Source organism: Scardinius erythrophthalmus (assembly GCF_964197995.2).
Source record: "Scardinius erythrophthalmus genome assembly, chromosome: 1".
NCBI classification, from domain to species: domain Eukaryota; kingdom Metazoa; phylum Chordata; class Actinopteri; order Cypriniformes; family Leuciscidae; genus Scardinius; species Scardinius erythrophthalmus.
The window spans coordinates 66,246,927-66,263,704 of NC_138221.1; the positions used below are offsets into that span (position 1 = coordinate 66,246,927).

The window sequence follows — 16,778 nt, forward strand, 5'->3', positions numbered from 1 at the left end:
AATGAGCAATGACAGTTTTACTGCACAGTGTAACTGAGCAGCCACCAAAATCATAAAAACTATATTTACAGACATTTGTTATGATGTACAAGTAGTCTTAAAACCATGACACAATGGCTTCTCACACTAATAAAGCAAGGGTGGACCACAAGAACACATTCTGAGCCATGGGAGATTAGTCTTGAGGAAAAATGACACAGAATTAGTCTTTTGAAAATTCCCCTCATTTTAGGAGAGGATCCATCTATCTACAGCCGACATCTAGCCAGACATAACTTGAAGTAGTAAAGCATGCAGAGATATGTCTGATTTCTTCATTTGTCTGGAAGCACCACATTTGCCACATTTATTTGTGGTGTTTGCTAAGGCCCACATCACTACTATAAAGAAAGTCCAGAAGAGAGAGGGAAAGTAAGGAGTGGGTGGAGGGAGTGATGCAGAAGTGTTTCCCTGAATCTGGATCACACTTGTGATTTCAACAGAGAATAATGCAAGATGGACTTCCTTCATCTACTTCCACCTGATTTGAGTTCCTTAATTCTCTTTACTTAAAGAAACTGTGCAATCTCTATATCATGATAGACAACACACTGGTGTTCCACTTATAAATTAGTGCATTATTTCTCTCTTTAGATTAAATTAAACTAATAAAATCTTTACAAATTGAAGGACTTTTTCTTCTTGAGAAAATGAAGAATTCAGACTTGCTATTTGGCGTAGAGAATATCTTGTTGCAATAACAGCAACACATCTTAAAAATGACACATACATTTAAAAAAGATGAATCAGCAGAAACAGTCTATCATATAGTATTTTAAATACAAACTTTTTTTATTAAGTGACTTATTGCTGGAATTTTATTAGGGTTTTTTAGTGCCTTTATTACATTTCATGTTTTATACATGTGTAGAAAAGGCTTTCATTGTATCTTAAATGCAGGAAATTCTCTACATACACTTTTAGTTCTTCTTTCCTTGTTAAGGACATTAAGAATTCAAACTTACCATTTCAAACACAGAGGCGTAGAGAGTATCTTGTTGCAATAACGGTAACACATCTTAAAAATGACGCATGCATTTAAAAAAGACGATTCAGCAGAAAAAAAATCAGCGAGAAGTGACAAAGAGACGGAGCACGTTTCTTCCCACGTCACACCATATGATGACAGACGGATAGCTATTGTGACGTAGCCTAGGTGACCCTTAATATGGGAAGCTGGGAAATTCTGATGGATGGACACAAAATCCGAAATTCTCCTTTGCGCCTTGATCAAATGCACTTGTGTGACACACAGTTTATCTCAATGTCAAACGTGCATGTGTGTGTCAACCAAGGGCAAGATGATATCCAGCACAGACACTCTGAGATGTCTGCTATAGACAACTTAATCTGAAAAACATCAGTTTTGTACAAACATCTGATAAACATCTTAGAAAAAGCAGGTTTAGATACATTCTAAGTCATAAACACGGTAAAGACATTTTCCAAATGTCTATTTAACATCTGACACAAAACATCTTTGCCGATGAGCAAACACTCTAAAAAACACATCTTGCAGATGCAGTAAATGCAGACATCAAGACATCTCTGTGATGTGCATCCCGTTCTGTGAACAAACTTAAAATGTAAGATTGATATCTTGACACGCACATGAAAACTTTGCCCTGCTGCAGTCTTTACATGTACAGTCAAAGCAAAAATGATTCAGACACCAGATATCATTTTGGACATTTTTTTGCTAGTGTGTGCAGGACACTATAGTTCATTTATGTAAGTGAGGAGAGCAAAATAAAGTAAACTGTCACATATTATAAATCAAATAGGTACTATACGGTTATCCGGACCACATGTGATGACCTACCCCGCCCCTAAACCTACCCGTCACTGGGGTTACGACCAACCGAGAGCGGTTGTGGTCAAGTGTGGTCCGGATAACCGTATAGTACCCTCAAATATTCTTAATACAGTGGATTACATTTATACAAATTTGGGACCAAAAATAATTCAGACACTTTGACCTGAGCATGTTTTGCTGAAGTGTTTTTTCTTTAATTGCTAATGCTCTTTTCACACACAGACTGAACACAATGAAGCATTGCTTGGTAACTGGTTGATCTAAACTGGTATTATCTAATTGTGTGGTTAAATTTAACAGCTGACAGATATTCAACATAATTCATCTGAGAGACAGTCTAACAGAAGGACGGACAAAACCAGAGAAATATCAACTGATTTGAGTTATTGTCATATTTTAGTATTATTTTCTAAACTATAGTGAATAAACTCTAATAATGTGAGAAATGTTGAAGGTGTCCGAATAGATTGTGGTATGACTGTAAATTCCTTATTCAACACATAGAATGTATTGGTGTTATTAAACCTTTTTAGTTTTAGGTTATTTCTCGTGCCCCTTCGATGACCAATAATGCTGAAAATATGAACCTTTTAGAATGTGTTACACATTGCTCAAAAGTGAACACTTGTACTACGCATTAGAAATGGGCTTAAAACAGGGAAGTCAGTGGTCATTGTGAGGTCAAGGGCAAACTAAACGTCAGAGCATTGCCCAACACTGTTTCTGCAATAGACTGTCCTTAAAATATTACTCATACTGTAATCTACTAACATAAAAAAGACAAAATATCAATAAGAGGCTTAAACACTATGAGTGCATGATGACTAAGTCAGTGCAAAAAGTAAAAAGTCATTTGAAGTCAGACAAGAAATGGGCGGAGCTCAAGAGAGGAATATAAAGCAGGGCCATTCACAGAGAGAGAGCGAATAAGCATTCAGACTGTCCTCAGGTTAGTCCTCTCACTCCTGTCAGCTCTTCATCTGACCCTCTCTGAAGTCTCCGGACGCAGCTTGTTTGAGTAAATCCACGCGTTTGTCGCAGTCAGCAGTGAAGATGAGTGTTGTCGTTGGCCTTCTGCTGTTGTTCCTGAGCGGATCCGAGTTGACTGAAGCCTGCAGCTGCTCTCCTGAACATCCTCAGCAAGCGTATTGCAATGCGGATGTCGGTAAGATTCCATGCATTAACTATTTCATATCCATAGCCATGTCTGGATTACACTAATACACTCTCTGTCGTGTGCGGATGGTAGCAATAGCGTGTGTGTGTGACATGAGACAGCATCTGACAAGATAGCCTATTTCATTCTCTAAAAAATCGTAGCTAATCTATGCAGAAACAACTGTTTAATACAAATAAAGTTTAAAAAAGGGGGTATTAGGCCTACTTTTCATTTAGACGGCAGTCTGTATTAATTACAAATGTAAAAGAAAAACTTTTTTTTTTAATAAGTGACATTGCTGGAATGTTATTAGGCTTGTTTGTTGCCTTTATTATTATTTCATGTTTTATACATGTGTATAAACGGCTTTCATTGTATCTGAAGTTTAGAAGAAGTGTATCCGATGTCATACACTTTTGATTCTTCTAGTGTTCAGAGCAACTAATGTTGATCTAATACCTCAGAAGTCAGAATATTACAATTGCTTATGCGCTATGCTTTAATTAATATGATAAGGCTATATCAGTGGGAATAACAACATGCTCCCAAATGCCTGTCATGTTTTCCGTCTTTATTTTTTTTCTTGATAGTTTCATTCGCTCTGTTTCATTTGCTTAATATTCTCAATTATCAATGCGGATGATAACTTTATTTAACAGTTTTCTTGTTACACCTTACATGTACTTACTGTAGGAACAGTGAATTATGTATAATTACAAGCAACTAACTGTAAACCAAACCCTAACACTATCCCTATAGTAATTGCATGTTAATTAATATTACTCACTATACTTATTGGTGTAACAAGGACCGGAAATGGGTGGTATATCTTAAGTATTGTAGCAGATATATCATTGTAACGGTATAAATCACAATATAGCTGCTGTTTTTGTGGCAATATAATACAGAGAATTAAATACTGTAGAAATGAAAGGTATTTCATCTTTCATTTGATTATTTTCTCTCTCTTTTTTTGGCTTTATGAGCAAAAAAAAAAAAAAAAAAACCCAGAAGAGATTATTCATAAATGAATGACTAGTCTCACATTATATAATATGTAATTAAAACAAAAGACTCAAAACCATACAAATAATATTCTGATGTTAAACTCTGATTGGATGATTCACTATCCACAAGTCATTATAAAACAATTTTACACACACCTGTTAAATTCTGTATAATAATACATTGAGGTGTGACATTACTTGGCAACAAAAAATAAATGCATCACTTCCCTTAATTACAAGTTCTGCTGAATCCTGACTTGTTTGGGACACATCCCACTCTACATGTTATATAGTTGTACCTCATGAACCAAAAAACCATAATGATTAGTACCTAAGAATAATTAAATAAATAAATAAATATATTTTGAATTACTCAACAAATGATCATGTCCCCTAACATGTTTTCTCAACTTCACTTTGAATTAAATGTCACATATATATTTCTAAATGATCAATTTTGAGTATTAGGTTATTTGTTTACTTATTCTCTTTTACATAAAATACAATTTATTATATATTATGCAATTGATGCATATATATATATATATATATATATATATATAAGTAAAACCATTTAATTAGTTTATGTCCCCCAAACAGTCCACCCTGTTACATTGGTGCTATTTGCCCTTTAAAATCTTAACCTAAATCACATGACTTGGCAGAAGTGACATCATTACCTTAGAGGGAAAGCAACTCCAAGAACAAAGTAAGTGTTAGTCATAAACCTTTCCCTCTTTCCCTCATTTTTTAGAAGACTTACCGAATAGCATAAAACATGTCCACCCTGTTGTATCAATTTAGACTGGACATGAAAGCGTTTATTTATTGATTTTTAAATAGATTTTTTATAAATCAATTAAAATTCCTCCTTAATGTTAATCATCTGCTAGCTAGCATGTTGTTCATTTCTATAGTAATGGACATCATTATAGCTTAAAACATCCAGCCTGTTAGTCTTTGCATTGTAAATATGTCATGTAACAGGGTGGAAAATACCTTACATTTATATGAATTTTTTTATCTGAATTATTAGGTTATACTTGAGCATTTTCAGATGTTTTTTTTTTTTTTTTACACATTTTTTGTGTTTTTTAACATCATTTTTAACAAACCTGCTCAGTCCAAAATACACCAAACTATAGGAATGACCGCTGCGTAAACTATATTGCGTTAGCCTCATAGCATAATTGCCTAAGTCATTTTTTTTTAAATATAATTTAGCCAATTATGCTATGAGGCTAATGCAGAATCTTTATCTCTTGACACATTTCTACATCTGCATTTCTACAATGTTGAAGTGATGGGGAGAATCTTATGCCTAATTTTAGCTTTATTGTGTCATTGTGTGTAACCCGCCTCAGATCCTCTGACCTTTGGTGTCCCTAGAATACCCTGCCATTACATGACCTACGCATTTTCCACTGTCTATAGTAGCCCTGTGAGTAAAACCTCTGTCAACAGGCTGATTACAACTGCAAAAATTGAGAAAGTATTGCCACATGCTAGCAATATAATATTGTGTAGTTAGATGGTCATTACATGACTAGGGATGGTGAAACTTGGGTCACTGTAGTCAGACCCCAATGACCGCACACCCACCTGTACATTTAGTGATTGGTTGAAAACAACATCTGCTGCTCGCCACAGGAATCGACAGTCTCATTCGTGTATGTGGCATATCATGATGCCGGCAGATTGAAACTCCCACATCATATTTGCCTGATGGAAAGTGTCAAGTCACATAGCGCTTTATAAAGTTCAGATTGTTTCAAAGCAGTTCAAACAACAGTGTTAATGTTGGTAAAATTAAACAATTATGAAACAAATTCAATTTCAGCTTCGAACAGAAAACACTAATGCTACTATTCAGCTCAATTTAGTTCAGTATTGATTAAGTTCAGTTCAATAACTGTGTCAATCTTGGAAAGTTCATCAGTTCATTCAATATAAAGCAGCTCTACAGTCGACAATAGTGTTGCCATTCACCTAAATTTAGTTGTTGATTCAATTCAGTTCAACAACAGAATCAATGATGCAGAGGTCATTAATTATTGAATAAATCGATGGTTCATTTACACGACACCATTTTGAACTAAAAATGGACAACTTTGTATGCATTTTGGCCGTTTATTTGGCCTTAAAATGGGTTTCAACAAGTTTTTGAAAACAATACCATTATCGTCTCAGTGCAAACTACAAAAATGCCAATTTGTGAAAAGACTGAGATCATGCGCATGTTCGGTCTATCGATGCAAAGTGTTTTTGTATCGCCAACTACTGGCCTGGCATGAATAATGCAGCATATTCAGTCGTTATTCCGCAGATCCATGTGAACGGGGACCGTTTTGACAACATTGTCGTCTGTAAGCGAATAACATTTTTAGTACATTGTTGTCATGTTAAGCCCAAAGTATACGTCATTCTTTACGAGTACGCTAGTGTATGCGTACAGTCGAACACGTATACTCCATTTGATCGTGGGCGAACGCAGTCGGTCGACACGTGCACTCTAGAAAGTGTTACGGTATTCCCGTGTGACCTACAGAACCAGTAAATGAATAATGTGTAGGGCTCCCTTTCCCCCTCACATACCTGAACACAGCACCCACACTGTGTGTCCAACTTCCGCCTCGGGATGGAATGAATGTGTGGAAAAGGGAGGCTGTGACTGAACCAGCATAAACCCTGTATGTGTGTTACTGATGAGACAGGCATGCCTGACTTGAGACTGGGACCCTGTGGGTGTATTTGGCATTCTGAGTGTGTGGCCAATAGAAAAGACGCTCTGTGTTTGCGGATGAATATGCGGACGGTATGTATGGGCACTCTGAAGACTCAGATGAGGGGAAGAGTTTTATTGGGATATTTGATCTCTCTTATTCCTATACAATACCGTTTAAAAGTTTGAGGTCAGTAAATGTTTTTAAAAGAAGTCAAGGCTGCATTTTTTTGATCAAAAATACAGTAAAAACAGGAAATATTATTGCAGTTATTTTACAGTTTTCTGAAATGCTTGATTCTGATTGGTAGAGCACCAGGAAAACCACCTAACACTGCTGGCCCTCAAAAATGTTACATGATTTTTTATTTTTTTTGGGGAATGGTATGAAATATGATAAAGGTTTTGGCCCTTGCTATATGAACGCAAAAAAAACATGGACGAATAGGTTAAATGGTCCTGAAAAAAATAGTCACACTTGTACGATTTAAATTGAGCGCATTGGAACTGAATGAGAGACGAATTCCATCTAGTGAAAACTTATGGTACTGCGGCCAAACTAAATCTCACTGAAAGCTCATTTTTTAAGATATTGGGCTCAAATCTTGAGCACAGCTTGTTTATATGTATGGCTTTGATTTTTCTCACAGTTTTAGAGTGAAAATTTTAAAATAGTATTTTTGCACACTTTTCACGTAAAATTCTGTAACTTTTTTTTAAGTTTTAAAACTTAAGTAACTTAAGTTATAAGTTACTTTTTAAAACTTTTTTCACTTCAACAGTAATCTGCCAAGTGTCATCTTTGAATAGGGATCAAACTTAAGCCTTTGCTCTTAAGCATTCAATATTTACAACGAGTTTAAGTTGGAAATGTAATTTTCAGGTTTTAGCGCTGTGCAACGATTAATCGTGATTAATCGCATCCAAAATAAAAGTTTGTGTTTAGATAATATATGTTTGTGTACTGTGTATTATTATTTTGTATATATAAATACATACATGTGCATGTATATATTTAAGAAAAATGTGCATGCATATACTGTATGTTTATATTATATATAAATATTTAATATATAAATAACACATTTTTCTTAAATGTGCATGCGTATACTGTATATTTATATTATATATAAATATTTTATATATAAATAACACATTTTTCTTAAATATATACATGCACATATATGTATTTATATATACAAAATAATTATACACAGTACACACACATTATGAAAACACAGACTTTTATTTTGGATGCGATTAATCGCGATTAATTGTTGCACGGCCCTAGAATAAATGCATTATAAATACAGCGTAAATATAATTTAGGACCATAAAATCCCCTAAAAATACAAAATATTAAATAAAAAAACATTATCGAACTAAAATATAGTACATTAATTTCATTGAAATAAAAATAATAATTTCGATCATTGTTGACCGACACGTGACGAGCTCCAGAGGGCTAGAGGAAGAAGCTCTCATGTACAAATTTAGTCTTTCAATCTCTGTTGTGTTCAAAGCCTGAGGTCCTACCCACTGAATTCGCTTCTTACAGAGAGATGAGTTCGGGCTGAGCGTTTGGTATTTGTATGTCAGCAGCTCAGTGGGGAGCAGGCGGTGTGAGGGAGGAGATTAAAGCGAGCGGGGGGGCAGGCGTCCTGCTAGAGTCAGACTGCTGACTGGCTTCCTGAGAGCACATTCCTCACACGGCCCTCCGCTAATCAAACACTCATGTGTGTCCATACACACGCCCCGCTCCCAGCACCTGTGGCACACACACCAGATAAATCCCCTCTCTCCACGCTTGGAGGATAACACACATCTACAGGGGAGAGGGGGGGTAAAACGTGCCAGAAACATTTCAGGTTGAATGAATGTGTTTGTTTTTTCAGTCATCAGAGCCAAAGTAGTCGGACGGAAGGAGGTGGTTACCGGGAATGATGCCTATGGCTATCCAATCAAAATGATCCAATATGACGTCAAACAGATCAAGGTTAGTGGAGAATATTCTTACACGAATCCAAGGACAAAACAGTAATTATAAGATATACACCGTTACTGTGATACAATTATCTAAAAATCTCCCAACATTTGTACTTGTTCCTGTACATACAGTTGAAAACACACTGAAGTACACACTAGAAACACCAACAACTTTTATTCCTTTTCACACAAATTATGATGGCATGTGCAGATTAAAGACACATTTTTAAGTGGTTCCTTGCACAGTATTAATGTTATGACCTCAAAACACTTTAGTGCATGATTTGTAAACTAACACATTTTGATGTTTGCATCACATAACAGCACCACATGCATTACTTTTATGACCAAGTAGCCTTGCTTGGTACAGCACTGCACTGATAAAATACCTCAAAGACTTGATGAAACAAGCTAAAACTGCAGGAATATGTATCTCCTGTTTACACTATCGGTTATGTTTAGTGAAGGTGGCAATTTCTATATGTACAACAATCAATAAAATGCTGCCGGATTCACGCTCATCTGTTTTGGATAAACACGACACATTTTAATATAAATCTCTTTTTGCACTCACTGGACATTTCACTTTGAAAGTGTTGTGAAATGTGCAACAAGCAACCTAATATTTCGCCACAGGCCTGTTTTTGCAATGAGCCCGAGTTGCTTCATTGTTCCTTATTGCTAATGACTTCACAATACTTGTGTAAATAAATACATACATACGTTCATATACATGTTATCGTAAAATCGCCTTTTCAAGATACTGAAAACCAAAGAAGACGTTCCAGATTTAATGAAATGGCATCTTCATATCCTCTTCTTTCACCAGATGTTTAAGGGCCCCGAGGGAGAGATCGACACCGTCTTCACGGGCCCCTCCTCTGCTCTGTGCGGGGTCAGTCTTGAGAGCAATGGCAAACAGGAATACCTGATTACAGGTAAGAGGGAATTAACAAACTGTGGGGAAGAGCACTCAAGAAACAGCCCCTGCTCTGGCTCCTGTAAACTGCAGGAGTGTAGCCTTTACTCCAGCATCCTCTCTCTCTCTCTGCACAGGGAAAATGGACTCGAACGACACACTGCGTGTGAATCTCTGCGACTACATCGAGTCTTGGGAGTCTTTGAGTCTGACACAGAAAAAGTGCTTGGGTGAACGCTATCAGATGGGCTGTGATTGCAAGGTATAGTCTATCTATCTGTCTGTCTGTCTGTCTGTCTGTCTGTCTGTCTGTCTGTCTATCTGTCTGTCTGTCTGTCTGTCTGTCTGTCTGTCTGTCTGTCTGTCTGTCTGTCTGTCTGTCTGTCTGTCTGTCTGTCTGTCTGTCTATCTATCTGTCTGTCTGTCTGTCTGTCTGTCTGTCTGTCTGTCTGTCTGTCTATCTGTCTGTCTGTCTGTCTATCTATCTATCTGTCTGTCTGTCTGTCTATCTATCTATCTATCTATCTATCTATCTATCTATCTGTCTGTCTGTCTGTCTGTCTATCTATCTATCTGTCTGTCTGTCTATCCATCTATCTATCTGTCTATCTGTCTGTCTGTCTGTCTGTCTGTCTGTCTGTCTGTCTGTCTCACTGCTCTTCCTCTTGTGTGTCTGCAGGTGGTCCAGTGCTCCAGCATCCCCTGCTCCATCAGCGAGCCCACAGAGTGCCTGTGGACGGACTGGATTGTGGAGGGGACGGTTCAGGGTACTCAGGCTCAGCTCTACACCTGCGTGAAGAGGAACGACAGCAGCTGCGCCTGGTACCGGGGGTCCGCTCCGCCCAAAAAAGATTTCATGGACATTGAGGAACCATAAACTAGCCCTCAGCTTCATCAGTCATTCAGAAACACAGCTACCAACTCATTCTGCAAATCTCCTGAAAATGATGACATGAAATAACTGGGCTGTGAAGGGCTCACCCCAAATTCAAAAGAAAAAAAAAGATATAGATGGTAATATTTTTGTAATAATATAAATACTGAATCATATTTTGTGTAAGAAAAAACAAAGATGCCCCTCCTCCAATTTTCATTGTGGTAATATACATTACAAATATATATGTTTAAATGGTCAAAAGTCAAATTTTAATATCATACATTTAATTTATGTTGTTTCTAATGATTTTTTTTAGCCATACAGTATTATTCACATTATGACAGTAATGCAAGTACAAGTAATTAAAATCACCATTGACTCTAAAGTAGTAAATATGTGATGAGTATTATGAATTATGCAGTGAATATAATGAAAATCATCTGGTGTTCTGTATTGTTCTTCTGATCTTAGTGTGATTTGTGTTGCTGTAATATTACCCCAGATATGACATACAGTACATTCGGTTGCATGTTAATATATCAAGTGAATCTTACCTCTAGTGTTGAAATATTTTTATGACAGGCAGAAAAGTTTCTTTTAAGCACTTTGAGAACCCAAATGTTGTTGTTGTTTTGTAATATTATTGCTCTCCAATAAAGAGGAAATTAATTACAACATTGTTTTTTTTTTTAGTTCCTCAAACACAGTCACTACGCATTTACACTTGTCTCGAAACCAATTTCAAGCATTAAAGCAGAAGGTTTTTAAGATCATGTACACACTTTTGACTCTCGAATTATAATATACGGTATATATATATAGCAGCCAGCCGGTATCCAGCATATGAACTCATGAAGGTTATAAGAGAATATATAACTTGGTTTGGGTTTTGTTTAACATTTTGTCTCTGCATAATTTCCACATTTCATAGTTTTTACAAGACTATTATTCTAAAATGGAGAAAACATTAATAAAACAGAATAGGTAATAATCAGAATAAGTGTATCCAGACCATTGCTTGGTAAAATTAACTGAGTTCATTAGTGTGTAAGGGATGTATATTGTCAGTAAGATGTGAACTCTATACTGTACTCTATACTGTACTGTGCATATAGAAACATACATAGATGTGGAAATCATTAATGTAATATATTTAATTTATATCAAAATCATGCATCCAGAAAATATACAGTATGTATAGTGTTCTTTCTTTCTTTCTTTCTTGATCTTTTCTTATTATTTTGTAACTTCAAGGAAATAAACTATTGGTAAAATTAGTGAATGCTTTCATTTTATGACTGCATTCTTATGTCTAGACAAATTTTTTCCCCATGATATTTTGGTACATTTGTGTTAATTTCCCTTATGAATCATGCTGCATGCAACAACTTTTTTTGAAGCAGTGTGAGATTTCCAGTGCTGGAACCACTTGGGAAGACTAGCTGAGAGCTAAAGCCTTTGCTTGTCTTTTAAAGCTTATTAATACTCATTAAACTGTTATGGTATTCATGAATAAAAGAGCAGAAATGTCAAATTAATTATTATTTTTCAGCATCTGTTCAGTAATGTTCATATGATGCAGCATATTGCCCATGTTTTTTCACCTCTTCGTTTTCTTTCTCGATGGTGTTTTAAAGAACAGTGATCGTTTTACTGGCTACATATTGAGGTATTATTAAATGGTATTGTGTTTCAACGTGTCGCAGAATAAGAAACGTAGATATTATTATTGATTAGTAGTGATTTTACTCAGCTATTGAACCATTAGCCTATAGTTTTTCTCAGTCGCTTTGGAGCGTTTTTCACATCATCCCTAACATGTGCAAAATAATAAGTGCATTTCTCAGAACAAATAGTACTACAAACTGCAATATAGATAGGGCCTATGTTTCTAAAGCTAGTCAGTCACTAAAAATCCTTAGTACATCTCTCAAAAGTAAATATTCACCTTGGTTTGAGCTGACACGAGACATTGCAATGCTATGGGAACCTGCTATATCACACTGAGCGCTGCGACCCCTAGCGGCACTGCTGTTGTTTTACTTATGACACTTCGCAGACATAGAAAAGAGGAAAAATCATAATTTGGCAACAATAAAAAAAAAAAAAAAGTAGATCAGATTTGATCATTTCAGCTCTTATATATGGAAATATAGGATAGCTTATATGACATCGACAATATAGTAATTCATCAATTAATGTGTAAGCTGTACATGTATTTAATCAGTTTATTTCGTTCACCAGTTCTGTGCCATCATATTTACGGATTTATTATATTTAAGAATCCATACCTATGCTCTTTATCTTCCCATAGATTATTACTACAGGTGGGGTATTTTTTTTTTATTTTTTTTTGCTTCCAAAAAACCCTAAATAGGTTCACTTGTGAATGACACTATTAAATATATAAATGCAACTATACATTTCATGCATTAAAAATAATTATATACGAGTATGAATTTAAATTATAAACAGTGAAATTATAAAGGCAACATGTTGTTTGCAATATATATATATATATATATATATATATATATATATATATATATATATATATATATATAATATTTTATAATAAACATGTTGCCTATATATAAAGGGCACAAATTTGGGATAAAAATGTTTATTTTCGGATTTATACATCTACATACCCTAGTCAGTAGAACAATTTACAAATTAGATACACAATATACCACTTAATACAACGTCCAGATTTTTAAAAAGTAATAATACACTCTAAAAAATATTGTGTAGTTCAAACAAAAAAAATCAACGCAACAGTTTGCATCAATATATTTGCGTTATGACAACTTCTAATAACATTACGTTCAGCCAACAAACTATATTGAGTTAGGCAAATTACCTTTTACTCTTTAGACAGAGGTATTTTTAAGTAGCATAAACTCTATTTTTTAAGTTGAGTACTTGAAAAAATTAAGTTGTTCCAACTATTTTTTACATACATTTTTTGTTGCTTTACATGTTATGTTGCCTTAATTGTTTAGCTTTTTTTTCTTGTTTTAGTTGCTTTTAAGAAATTAATTCATTCAACAAAAATTTTGTTAGTTAACTGTTTTTTATTTTTATTTTGAACTGCAGTTTTCAAAATTGAGTTTCAAAATTTTGCACTTTGCACAATTTACAAAACAAAAATGTGTGTTCCCCACAAATTATAAACAAACTGCCCCTACAGATTTGCCTTTAAAACATTTGTATGCATACTCAGTTATGCCATCACAATGAATAAATTCCAACACAGCAAAGTTATTGGCATTTACATATTTTTCCACAGTGTCAAACAATCTGTAAAACTATTTCTCCACAGTAAACCCCATTTTTAAAACATTGAAGATTGCATATAATGCTACTGACATTCATACCAACCTCAGTTGTTCAAGCAGTATGAAATACAACACAAAGATCAGCCTACAGAAGACTTCAAATTACCAAAAAAAAAAAAAAAAGTGAACAAAATTAGTAGAGATTTCAGAAAATACTGTTCTTCAGACGCATTACTTTTGCACTGGGTTTCAGTCCATTAAGCACAGCACCTTGAGATATCCATTCCATTCAGGATTTTGATGCCCTCAACCAAAATGGTTGCCGTCTTGTGGTCAAATCCTGAAGTAGGTTGATCGCCGATGATGGCAATTGTCATCACTTGCCTTTCAATGTCTTCTTCAAACTCTTGTGTGTTCTTGTAAAGCAAGAGAAAATATAAATAGCATGTTAGAGCTAATGAATTGGATTATTATTGCTGATTTTTTTAGTTAATCTTACTTTTCTTAATTTTATTTTCAAGATGTTGTAATACTCACAGCAAATTCCTTGAAAAGGTCCTCTTCTTTCTCTCCAAGATAGACAACAAGGCAGCGGATAGCTACTTCTCTCCGTACTTCAACTGTATTGTTCTATTTAATAAAAATGAAAAAAAAAGAATAAAGAGAAAGTGCCAACAGTAAATAAATATACTTTAATCTGAACAGGTGAATGACAACAACTTGACATTTTAAACACAAATCTAAATTATTCTAGTGTGATGGTCTAAATAATTTACAATACCTCAAAAAGCATGTCCCTGATCTTTCTGATTCTTTCTCCTTTAGCTTCTCCCTTTGATAAGGCCAGGTCCATCAGTTTTGGGGTAGGCTTGTCAAGTTTGGCCATAAAGGTGGCTTCAAGACTTACAGTGCTTATTCTCTTGAATTCTTCATTTATCTGTATAAAACAGGAATGGTAGAACATTTCATATGTAACATCAAATTACATGTAATATGTTCTTATGTATTAAATAATACTGTATTCAGCCCTGTTCTCAATACTTTTTCAATGCAACACCAATTAAAGGAGGACTCCGGTCAATTTTAACATTGAGCTAATTTTTTTGTAAATTTGGAGTGCTGTCAATACAGAGAACAACGACAAAAATCGGTGTTGCCTACACCGTGTTATCCTCTTTTTAAAATTTGCACCCTGTTGACTTCAATGGGGCAAGTTTTAAACCTGCTTTTTGCCTCTTAACATCCTTGATGTGTCATTACAAGTGCACAGAAAATGTGAGTGATTCCTTCAGAGTGAACACGGGTGAATCTGACTGCAGTAGATGTGAAAGATATGAATAAAAATTATGTTATTTCAGCCAGCGCACATACCTGTATTTTCTTCCTGTTTTCGGTCGAAGTCCATAGTAATCGATTGTCGAGTTCACGCGCGTGATCATAGGTAACTAAACCTATGCGTGTGAACTCGACAATCGATTACTATGGACTTCGACCGAAAACAGGAAGAAAATACAGGTATGTGCGCTGGCTGAAATAACATCATTTTTATCAATATCTTTCACATCTACTGCAGTCAGATTCACCCGTGATCACTCTGAAGGAACTTACAAACCTTTTTATTATGTCTTCCTTGAAGTCCATCAATGAGTGAGGAGTATGTTCTCGGCTTCTGTGGGAAGCAAATGTACCATATATATTAGTGCTGAAATTGCAGTTCTGAAATGCATAACAACAGTGACCAAAATCCAGAATATCTCTTTCTGCAGGGTGTACTAACACAAAAACACGCTGTATATATATAAAAAAAAAAAACTAAAAAAAATAACTGCCTAGAGATCAAAAGTCTGTTAATGTTGGTCAAACAGCAAACTGCCTACAATAAAAGTTGAATGCTATCTGTGTGAATGACGACAGATTTTTAAAAATGTGTCTGTGCATTAAATTATTTTCCTATTTACAGCATAAATGAAATTCCCTCTCTGGCTGAGCATATTTTTCAATTAATCCGTTTATACATTCTTATCCACTGCTATCCTGGTCAAATGACACTGCTAACATCAACTGTATTACCACGTGTAGCTAAACCTCTAGTTAAATGGAGAGAATTTATTTGTAAATGAAAAAAAACTCAGATTACTCACCTTGAAATGTCCTTTGTGTCATATACTGGTCAGCCTAAAACATGTCTGAACTTGCTCCTTGCTCGTTAAGTGGGGGAGGAGTTTTGAAATCCTGAACTCAAATGGTGCGGAAAAATTAAGTTATCAAGCCAATTTCATTGGGTTGCTACAACGTAAATATTGTTTTAAACTAATCAACACATATATTTATGTTTAAATTACATACATTATTAAGTTGATGTAATTATCAACATTATTCTGTCATGACAACTCATTTAAATAATGCTGGCAACTTAAAAGGTTTAATCAAATTAACAATTTAGAATTTTTAATTTACAACAATGTATTAAATTATGTAGTGGTAACAGATCCCTTGAATTATTTTTTAGAGTGTATTTTAATGTCATTCATAATATATATTTAAATGGCAATAGTATATATATAGTATTGTGTGTGTGTGTGTATATATATATACACACACACACACACACACACACACACACACACACACACACACACACACACACACACACACACAATATATATACATATATTATATAAACACAAACTTTTATGTTGGATGAATAAATGAATTTAATATTAATATTTAATTTAAAATAATTAATTTAATTTATTATAATTAATTTAATTTATAATAACATTCTCAACCATCTCTCTTTCTTTCTTTTCTTTTTTTTAGCGCCCCCTATGTAGACTCCAGTTTAAAAATCCCTGGCAACACAGTGACAGAAGGCAACCTTCCGTCCGTCCGAGGAAAGCAATTCTTGAATTGAAAGGATTCATGTTAAAAGTTAGACAGCAACCGATTTACGCCCTCTGATTGGACACTGT

General features: G+C 34.8%; 1 protein-coding gene across 1 annotated transcript; it reads left to right on the top strand.

Moving 5' to 3' along the window:
* The first annotated feature begins 2,214 nt into the window (after positions 1 to 2,214).
* On the top strand, positions 2,215 to 12,061 carry timp2b (TIMP metallopeptidase inhibitor 2b). Its single transcript, XM_081383791.1, has 5 exons — positions 2,215 to 3,020; positions 8,639 to 8,739; positions 9,559 to 9,667; positions 9,786 to 9,910; positions 10,328 to 12,061. The coding sequence occupies exons 1-5, from the start codon at positions 2,909 to 2,911 to the stop codon at positions 10,523 to 10,525; spliced, it is 645 nt and encodes a 214-aa protein (XP_081239917.1). The 5' UTR covers positions 2,215 to 2,908; the 3' UTR covers positions 10,526 to 12,061.
* Positions 12,062 to 16,778: the final 4,717 nt, after the last annotated feature.